Genomic DNA, 10,688 nt, shown 5'->3' with positions numbered 1-10,688 from the left:
GGGTGTTGAACAATGAGAACACATGGACACAGGGAGGGGAGCACTACATACTGGGGTCAGTTGGGGGGAAATAGGGGAGGGACGGTGTGGGGTGGGGAGCTGGGGCGAGATAGCAAGGGGAGAAATGCCAGATGGAGGTGATGGGGAGGAAGGCAGCAAATCACACTGCCACGTGTGTACCTATGCAACAATTTGGCATGTTCTTCACATGTAACCCAAAACCTAAAATGCAATAAAATAAATAAATGGGGGGAAAAAAAAGAAGATGACTGCCATAGTCCAGGTCACAGATCAGCATCTGTGAAAACGTGATCACTAGGGTCAGTGAAGTCAGAGTGGGTAGTGAGAAGAAGTTGAATTCTGGATTTTTTTTGTTTGTTTGTGAAAACAGACCCAATAAGACGTTCTGGCAAACTAGATATAATGGAAAATACTCCTTGGCTGCTTAAATTATTATAATTAATCAAATTTCTATGCCCTAAATATTATTCTCCCTAAAAATCCTTGTTGTCAAAAGTCTTTCTGTTGCCTGAACCATTCTCCTATACACTCTAAGATATCGAGGACTTCATGGCATGCTCTGGTGAATGTTGAACTTAGCAATTCTTACAACTGCAAAGGTTTTGAATGTTTTAAACAATGTCCCATTCTGCTGTCACTGATCAAATCACTTTCAGAGTTGGAATGATTCAACTCAAGGCCACTAGATGGTGACCTCTACTAAATTTTAATACCAGCAGATGGAATTTGAGGTATTGATTATATTTACTGAAAATCATACTCAATATTACAGTCTTAAATTGGAAGACATGAATGTGGCTGCTATTATTAGGCCAATAAAGTTTAAATTACTTGAGTAAATTACGAAACTATTAGCAGTAAGAGCCAGTGTTAATTGAAGGCTTATTATGGGCCATCTACTTGCTAGTTTTGTAGGTACATATTACAAATTGGGATAACATATATTTAATTTATATGGCATGCCTTACCAATGTTAGAATTTTTTCTTTCTGCTTTCAAAAGGAGAGCTACATTTAGAAAAGTAATCTTTTGTTCTTATTAGTTGTATTATATTGCAATTATAAGAAGAAATATGGCCCATTTTTCTTCTCCTAAGATTGTTGAGAACTAAGAAGGCATATTGTTTTTTAAAAAGCAATATCTGTGCCAGTGTCTTTTTTTTTCAGTTACATTTTCTTCTACACTAGGTTTTAAAAAGGACTCCCAAAATACATTGTCAAAAGCCTGCCAGAATGGATTTACATATATGAAAATTTAAAGTGTATGACTAGTAGGTGCTGCTTTCATCACATAGCTTTTAACTTCTACAGTGTGGGTGGGTCAGAAAAATTATTAACTATAATTAAATGAAAAAAAATGTGTATGAAAAACCACCACTGCTGTTTGACTCAACATCTCTTTCTCATTGCCTTTCTGCATTTCTACATTTACCTTTGTGTTTGGACTTAAGGGAGCTTAAGAAGCCAGGCATTTTACCGTATATCTCAGGAAGTCTTAGAAATTCTTCTGTCAGCAGTATTATTTGTAGCTGTTTTAATATTCTACAATGTATAAGAATTCGTGCAATGATTTCTAATATAGTTTGGCTGTGTCCCCACCCAAATCTCATTTTGAATTCCCACATGTTGTGGGAGGCACCCAGTGGGAGCTAATTGAATCATGGGAGCAGGAATTTCCCATGCTGTTCTTGTGATAGTAAGTTTCACGGGATCTGATGGTTATTATAAGGGGGAGTTTTCTTGCACAGGCTCTCTTTCCCTGCTGCCCTCCATGTAAGATGTGGCTTGCTCCTGCTTGCCTTCCACCATGATTGTGAGGCCTCCTCAGCCATGTGGAAACATAAGTTCAATTAAACCACTTTCTTTTGTAAATTGCCCAGTCTCAGGTATGCCTTTATCAGCAGTGTGAAGACAGACTAATACAATTTCTAAAGTATGTATTTTACTGACTTTATGGATTAAAAAGTCATTTTCATGATATGTGTAGGCAACTGAGCAAAAATTAAATCCATATCAATAGCAATTTTTCTGTAATGTTTATAATTTCTGTTGTACCTCCACCTTATCCTACTTTATATTCATTCAAATTTTAAATAGCCTATTATTGTGTGTATATATGATTCTTATGATTCTCATGTACATTTTAAATACATTATTTAATCCTTTTTGGATATTTATGTAACCCAATATTTGATGACATTTTAAGTCATTTCCCCAAATTTTGTGCATAGGCAATAGGTTTACAGTATCAGATTAAAGTATTACCAAGCCACAGATAATGTGCTTTTTAATCACTTTAAATAGGTTTGTTGTCAAATTGCTGTCATGGAAATATTGTTCTAGTTTTAGTGCCACAAAAATAATCTTTTATTCCCCAAACTGAAAATTGTCAGTTAAGAAGATTGTGATGGTCTAATATATTCTATAATAACTTGTACATTAGAGCTTGGATATGATTCTAGTTTTCTTACATCAGAACAATAATATATTTTGGAAATAAAACAGTCATCTGAAATATAAATATATTTCTCACTTCATGTATTGTTGTCATCTTTGCTAATTTACTCAATTGCTGTATTTTATTTAATTAATTTATTTTTACTTTTTGTAGAGACAGGTCCCACTACATTGCCCAGGCTGGTCTGGGCTCAAGCAATCCTCTCACCTCCTACCAAACTGCTGGGGTTACAGGCATGAGACACTGTGCCTGGCCTCAAGTCACTTTAATAGTCAAGAAATTATTCTTCATTGATTATGTATTTAAATAGTTTCTATTTTTTTCTTGAATATAAAGTTTGCTATTATTTCACCATAAATAACATTTATATTGGGAATATCTGATTTGTCAGGTGAGAGACTCAAAGAGCATACACAGAGACCAAGTATAAGAACTCTTGGAAACTTTAAAACCTTCATTAGGTAAATGAATATATGTTCTCCTTTCAGATTCTGGTTTTAACTTCATTTTGCTGAAATCAAGGAAATCTCTCTTTCTTTTCTTTTCTTTTTCTTTTCTTTTTTTTTTTTTTTTTTTTTTTTTTTTTTTTTTTTTTTTTTTTTTTTTTTTTTACAGTGAAAGCAAGTTTATTTAAAAAGTAAAGTAATAAAAGAATGGCTACTCCATAGGCAGAGCAGCTCTAAGGGCTGCTAGTTGGCTATATTACTATTATTACTACTATTATACTTTACATTTGGGGTACATGTGCAGATCTTGCAGGATTGTTACATAGGTATACGCATGCCATGGTGGTTTGCTGCCTCCATCCCCCCATCACCTGCGTTAGGTATTTCTCCTAATGTTAACCTTCTCCAATCTCCCCACCCCCTGTTATCCCTTCCCAGCCCCCCACCCCCAACAGACCCCAGTGTGTGACGTTCCCCTCCCTGTGTCCATATGTTCTCATTGTTCAACACCCATTTATGAGTGAAAACATGCAGTGTTTGGTTTTCTGTTCCACGTCAGTTTGCTGAGAATCATGGTTTCCAGATTCATCCATGTCCCTGCAAAGGACATTAACTCATACTTCCTTATGGCTGCATAGTATTCCATAGTGTATATGTGCCACATTTTCTCTATCCAATCTATCCTTGATGGGCATTTGTGTTGGTTCCAAGTCTTTATTATTGTAAACAGTGATGCAATGAACATATGTGTGCATGTGTCTTTATAAAAGAATGATTTATAATCCTTTGGGTATATACCTAATAATGGGAGTGCTGGGTCAAATGGTATTTCTATTTCTAGATCCTTGAGGAATAGCCACCACACTGTCTTACAAAACAGAGGCCTTGGAAGTAACTCCACATATCCACAACCATCTGTTCTTTGACAAACCTGACAAAAACAAGCAATGGAGAAAGGATTCCCTGTTTAATAAATGGTATTGGGAAAGCTGGCTAGCCATGTGCAGAAAACTGAAACTGGACCCCTTCCTTACACCTCATACAAAAATTAACTCCAGATGGATTAAAGATTTAAATGTAAGACCTAACACCATAAAAACCCTAGAAGAAAACATAGGCAATACCATTCAGGACATAGGCATAGGCAAGTACTTCATGACTAAAACACCAAAAGAAATGGCAACAAAAGCCAAAATAGACAAATGGGATCAAATTAAACTCCAGAGCTTCTGCACAGCAAAAGAAACAACCATTAGAGTGAACTGGCAACCAACAGAATGGGAAAAAGTTTTTGTAATCTACCCATCTGACAAAGGGCAAATACCCAGAATCTACAAAGAACAAAAACAAATTTACAAGAAAAAAAACAACCCCATCAAAAAGTGGGCAAAGGATATGAACAGGCACTTTTCAGAAGAAGACATTTATGCAGCCAACAAATGTATGAAAATATGCTCATCATCACTGGTCATTAGAGAAATGCAAATCAAAACCACACTGAGATACCATCTCACACCAGTTAGAATGGCAATCATTAAAAAATCTGGAGACAACAGATGCCGGAGAGGATGTGGAGAAATAGGAGTGCTTTTACACTGTTGGTGGGAGTGTAAATTAGTGCAACCATTATGGAAATATCTCTTTTTAAATTCTATCTATTATGCCTGCTTGTATACTGAGATATTTAGAAATTTCAGTCAGACTCTCGTAGTGGTTAGGTACACTTACACACAATAGCAAGTACGTATAGTTTGTAAATTTGAGTATTTGTCTTCTCATTTATATCATACATGAGTGTAACCAATAGTTCCCTAACCAGTGATACTTGTTAATCAATTATTAAAATAAATGAAGTGTTAATTCTACTACATAAACCTTAGCTTCTGTTTCAATATCTATAAAAGGAGGAATTTGTGTCCAATACATTTTTAAGAGCTTGTTTTAGCTGAAATTCCATTTCTATGAGTTCATAGCTGAACTTGTTGATATTTAAAAGTCTCCACGAAAGGCTATTGATTCATGAAAATACATCTGTAGAACACACAGTATTATTTAACCACCATTCTCTCAAGTATTTCTGTTCATAACAGGCCACAAGACACTCTGGTGTTGAATCAACTCAATTTTTATGCACTTTATGTTGCTTATTTTCATTTTAGATTTCATTTTTATTTCTTTTTAATATTTTCTTGCCTTACACTTAAGAAACAAAAAAGCAATTTATCTATTAAGATGCTTTGGTTTTTAATCCTTACTTGACCTTCACCAGCTGTGAGACTACAAGCTTGTTACCTACTTCTCAGTAGCCACAACTATTAAATGGGAATAACACTAGCATTTCCTTTATTGGAGTGTTTGAGGAGTAAGCAATATAATACACTAAAACAGGTGCCTGGGTCCTTTGCCTAAAACCAAATTTTAGAGAATTTCTATATAACCAATTGTATGGAGAATTGTGAAAGTAGAACACAATAAATACAGCTTTTCCACAGGAGATAAATGTGACAATATGTGGTGGAAGGACACTGAGATATATACTAAAATTAGGCAGCAGTGATTATTCCTTTGTAAGTTATTAACATTAGTTTGTTTTGTTACTTCCATGTTCTAGGTGGTGTATATATTATCATAGATTACAACAACATGCTAAAAAGAACCTTGGCAATCATAAAATCTAACTCCCTCGTGTGTGTGTGTGTGTGTGTGTGTGTGTGTGTGTGTGTGTATAATGAAATCAGTGGGTCTAAACAAATTCCCTAAAAATCATACAACATATTAGGAATAGAGCTGAGTTTGGAACCCTGCATCAGGGAGCTTTTGGCATGTAACAGTCCACCTCCAAACATAGTAGCTTAAAATAATAATAATTATCTTAGCTCATAATTCTGTGGATTGGCAATTTGGGATGAAATCAGCTTAGTGGGGTTTTCTGTTGGTCTTTGTTCATGTGCCACAATCATTCGGTGAGTTGACTATCATCTGCATTATCTAGGATGATGCCATTTGTATGTCCAGGTTAGCAGGCTCTTGACTAGGGCAATAGGGGTTCCTGGGCTATGTGTCTCTCGTCATCTGGCAGACTAGTCTGGCCTTACTTATAAGCTGGCAGTGGCAGGGCTCCCAAGAGCAGGAAGGGTGGAAGCTGAGCCTCTTGTAGCTTTGCCTTGAACTTGTATAGCTTCAATTCCATTGCATCTTACTCATGAAATCAAGTCAAGAAGCCTATCCAGATTCAAGGAGTGGGGAAACAGACTCTTATCTCATGATGGGAGGAAGAGTGAAACATTTGTGGCTATTTTCTTCTCCTCTTCCCCAGTCTCACAACAGCCATGGGCTAATCTCTAGGCTATGGCTCTCTCAATACAGAACACCTAGATAGGCAATTAGATAAGGTAGTCTACCTTTCTCCTTACTCATTTTTGTCTAGGAAATGTAGGAGTCTTTATTGAAGATGCGATACTTGAAGTAGATCTTGAAGAATGAGGTTTCCAGACAGAAGATTAGAAAATTGAATTCAGAGAATAAGGAAAAAAATATGTGGAAAAGCACAGAGTTTTAGACAGAATGACAGGCTTTCGGACACTGAGAAAACAACATGACTAGTGGGTTAGGTCATAGAGGGGAAATGTGGGGGATAATGAGTTAGATCATGGTGGGGAAATGTCGGGGACCATGAGGCTGGAGGAGTCTTCTAATATCCAGAGTTTTTCTATGTAAAGCAGTGTGGCAGGGGGAGACTCAGTTACCCAGTTTCACTCAAGAATATGTTTTTAGTTTACAAGAAGTAGTAAGATAGCATTTCCATTAGGAAGAGCCATTTTTCTCCCCAGAAAAGGAAATCTGAATAAATTACAAGTTCTGTGAATTATAGGAGAATACTGGTGTGTAGCAGAGACTCTATGGAGGTCCAGGTGACAGGAATTTCATCATCACAAGGGCATAATAGAAGCATGAGCTGGAATCTGGGAAATAAGAAAGAGCCCAGTAGTCTGCACAGGTCAAGTCATCAAAGAGTCAGAGATATAGGTGACTGTCTGGGAGTTCAGGAAATATGGCATAAATCAGTCAGCTGGCCAGATGGTTCTACCCCAGCACTTCCTGCCTCAGAAACAGCAAAGGAAGTGAGGCATCATGAAGACTGCAGGTGGAAGAAATCGATGTGATTGATGAAAGCAGACAGAGGAAAAGGCAAAGTTAAAGTGATGACAAAATTCTGGCACATTAGTTACTACTATAACTCAAAAGGAAATCCACTTTGGGCTACATTTTCAACTCTATAAAAATGTATGAACTAAACACCGTAATTTAATGACATCAAGTGAGACTATTTTTCTCTTTTATTTCTTAAAGGTGATAAAACAGCTTAAGTGACCTGGAATGCCACAGCTGAAAGTGTTATTTTGTATCTTTTGGCTTGAATAAATGGAAGCATTATCAGCTTCCATTTGTTCATATCCACCTAACACTGTCTTCTATTTCCCTAATTCAAAGTATATTTAAATTAATCATGGATTCTATGAATTGCAATATATACGCTGCCCCTTGTTTTTAGTTGAAAACCTAATTAAAAATTGATTTAGCAATTTTTTTCCTTTGTTTCAGAGGACCTTATCATGTCCTTCACCATATCCATGGCAATTGGGTTGGTACTTGGAGGATTTATTTGGGCTGTGTTAATGTTTCTGTCTCGAAGAAGAAGAGCCAGTGCTCCCATCTCACAGTGGAGTTCAAGCAGGAGATCTAGGTCTTCTTACACCCACGGCCTCAACAGAACTGGATTTTACCGCCACAGTGGCTGTGAACGTCGAAGCAACCTCAGCCTGGCCAGTCTCACTTTCCAGCGACAAGCCTCCCTGGAACAAGCAAATTCCTTTCCGAGAAAATCAAGTTTCAGAGCTTCTACTTTCCATCCGTTTCTGCAATGTCCACCACTTCCTGTGGAAACTGAGAGTCACCTGGTGACTCTAGCTTCTTCCAGTATCTCTCCCACCATCAGCACTTCCCACAGTCTGAGCCGTCCTGATTTCCACTGGTCCAGTAACAGTCTTCGAGTCGGCCTTTCAACCCCGCCCCCACCTGCCTATGAGTCTATCATCAAGGCATTCCCAGATTCCTGAGTGGGGTACTTTTGGTTGATGTTTCTTTCTTTTCTTGTCTTTTATTGAAAGGAAATCATAAATAGGCTAAACAGAATTTTGAGGGCATGGCCCAAATAACTGATGAGTTCCAAGTTGAAACATGATTGTGTAAGTTGGACCTTACAATGTAAAACACATTTTCTTTGAACATGTTTTCCCTTTTGTTTCAAAAAAATGTAATATTTTCCCTCAAGAGTTTTATATTTATGCATTTTGTATTCAATGTGCGGCTTATTAAAAATAGTGATTCTACTATAAGAATCAGCTAAGCTGAATTACATATACTTTAAAATTAAAACTTTGAATATTTGTGGATTACAATCCTCATTCACTTCCAATGTGACTATAAAGAGAGAAAAATCACTGTGTCACTTTAAAAAAAAAAAATCTGAGGAATTTGGATTTTACTTTCTTTAGAATGGCAAGTGAATCACACTGACAGTTTTCAATCTTGGTTTGTTTTTTTTTTTTTTTTTTTGAGACAGGATCTTGGTCTGTCACCCAGGCTGGGAGTCTAGTGACATGATCAAAACTCACTGCAACCTCTATCTCCCAGGCTCAAGCAATCCACCCATCTCAGTGACCCAAGTAGCTGGGACTACAGGGGTGCCCTACCTTACCCGGCTAAATGTTTTTGAATTTTACTAGAGATGAAGCTTCACTATGTTGCCCATACTTGTCTCAAACTCCTGAGCTCAAGTGATCCTCCCACCTCGGCCTCCCAAATCCCAAAGTGCTGGAATTATAGGCATGAGACACCATGCCTGGCCAATCTTAGATTTTTAGTGGAATATGTGGGCACAAAATGACAGAACAGAGGACATTCTAAGTTCCTTGATTTTACTCATTATGAGAAGTATGGGACTCAAGCACAGGAAACTGAACTCTTTTGGTGTCACTGGATGTTTCATTTTTGCCACTGTATTTTCTGGACAAACTCTTTAGGTACTTTTCCCAAGAATAGTTATCTACTTCCTTGAGGCAAAATTCTTGAATTTGCTAACATGATGATTTACCTTTTCTCCATTGTTGTCATTATGTTATTAGAAAAGCAACAGGAAAAAAAATCCAACTCATTTAACCTAAAAATAAGCCTCAAGTTTAAAACCAAACTTACATTTTTCTAAAGGGAAAAGTTTTCTTTCTTAAACTTACATCTAGCAACTTGGAAAGCACTTTCTCTGGGGATCTTCTTTTGTAACTTCACAGACAAATAGATATGAGTCACTGGGGGAGTGTTTGTTATTGAAATAGATGTTACACCCATGAAGAATTCTCTTTCCTGGATTGACTCTTAGTCATCAAGCAACATCCCTCATTTGTTTCTCTATGGATTTCAATTCCAACTTCTCTGCAGAGTCTTTGTACAGTGATTAAGCCATACCATATGGTCTTTGATGCAGACAGTTATTTAAGAAGCCATTTCCACAGGTGGCTGCCCTTGTAAGGGAGGATGCATCCCTAAATGTGGGCACAGGAGAGCTCCAGTGGGCAGATGTCTGTGGCTGCCCTTTTCATTTAAGGACATGAGTTCACTGGAGTATTATTCAAAAAGACTGTGGTTCATTTCCAGTATTATGAATATGGGAAATGTGGCCATTTCTTTGTTTCTTTGAACGTTGAAATTTTCAGTGAAAAAGTATTCTCCTTTTCATTTCCTATTGCAGTGGTCAGAGCTAATAGTGTCTGAATATGGTTCAAGATGAAGAGATTCCATGTGGCATTTTCTTTATTATTTTCATTTCAGTTATATTATCCATCATTTCTCAAGGATAATTATTCTTAATAATGTTTATAGAAGACGTTCTCTAATTAAACATGCCAGAAAGAAAGAGGGAGAAAGGAGAAGATGAAAGAAAGAAAACATAAAGGGAAAAAAGCTAACAGAATAACAAATTTGTTTTAAGTTGGTTTGCAGCAAATAAATTTAGCAGCCAAGTAAGATTTCAAGAGAAAATTAACTTGGTAACAAGGCTTTTTTTTTTTTTTTTTTTTTTTTTAACTTGCGTGTCATCCTTAATGCCTACCATGAAAAATCAACAGTTATAATTTTTATCGAGAATTTATGTTGGGAGTAAAAACTGCTTTGTATCTCCCATGTTAGAAAGAGAAGAGCAGAAATCCTCTGGGGCATTTAACCGTCTGGCAGAATTGTTGCTGCATCCCTATCCCAGATATAAAACAGTCAAAATGACTACTTCCTAAATATTGTGCAGTATATGAAATGTGAAATTAAAGCAAAAACTGGAGACTTTAACATTGTATTTCTTTAATTTGAAATGTTTTGTGGATTATAAAATAAAAATAAATTGATGTCAATTTTTATTCAAAGTTCATTTATGAAATAATGCAAACACTGTTCTAAAAAGCAAGAAGTCAAGAAATTATAAAATTCAGATTAAATCAGGTGAACATGTTAGACAAAAAATTATACTATAGAATTTGAGCTGATTAAAATTTATTGAATAAGAAAGCCTCCTTTTTACTTTGATATTTAAACCTAATCCGGACTATTTGTAAATGAATGAACTGAGACACAAATTCTTTCTCATATAAAAATGTATAATGGAGAAAGGGTAAATCATAAATGAGTTTTATAAATTTTTAAAATTAGCACGGATGGAAG

The 10,688-nt window shown here is 36.3% G+C and overlaps 1 protein-coding gene across 1 annotated transcript in view; it reads left to right on the top strand.

Annotated features, from left to right (window-relative positions):
• MYCT1 (MYC target 1) overlaps positions 1-10,381 on the top strand; it is a 21,471-nt gene extending 11,090 nt beyond the window's left edge. The window contains exon 2 of the mRNA XM_017539036.2: positions 7,527-10,381. Within this exon, the coding sequence (XP_017394525.2) occupies positions 7,527-8,041 (515 nt within the window). The 3' untranslated portion in view covers positions 8,042-10,381. The remainder of the gene's footprint in view (positions 1-7,526) is intronic.
• The last annotated feature ends 307 nt before the right edge of the window (positions 10,382-10,688 follow it).

The sequence above is a fragment of the Cebus imitator genome, unplaced genomic scaffold, assembly GCF_001604975.1.
Source record: "Cebus imitator isolate Cc_AM_T3 unplaced genomic scaffold, Cebus_imitator-1.0 Scaffold6, whole genome shotgun sequence".
In the NCBI taxonomy this organism is placed as follows: domain Eukaryota; kingdom Metazoa; phylum Chordata; class Mammalia; order Primates; family Cebidae; genus Cebus; species Cebus imitator.
This window is presented reverse-complemented; position numbering and strand designations above follow the sequence as displayed.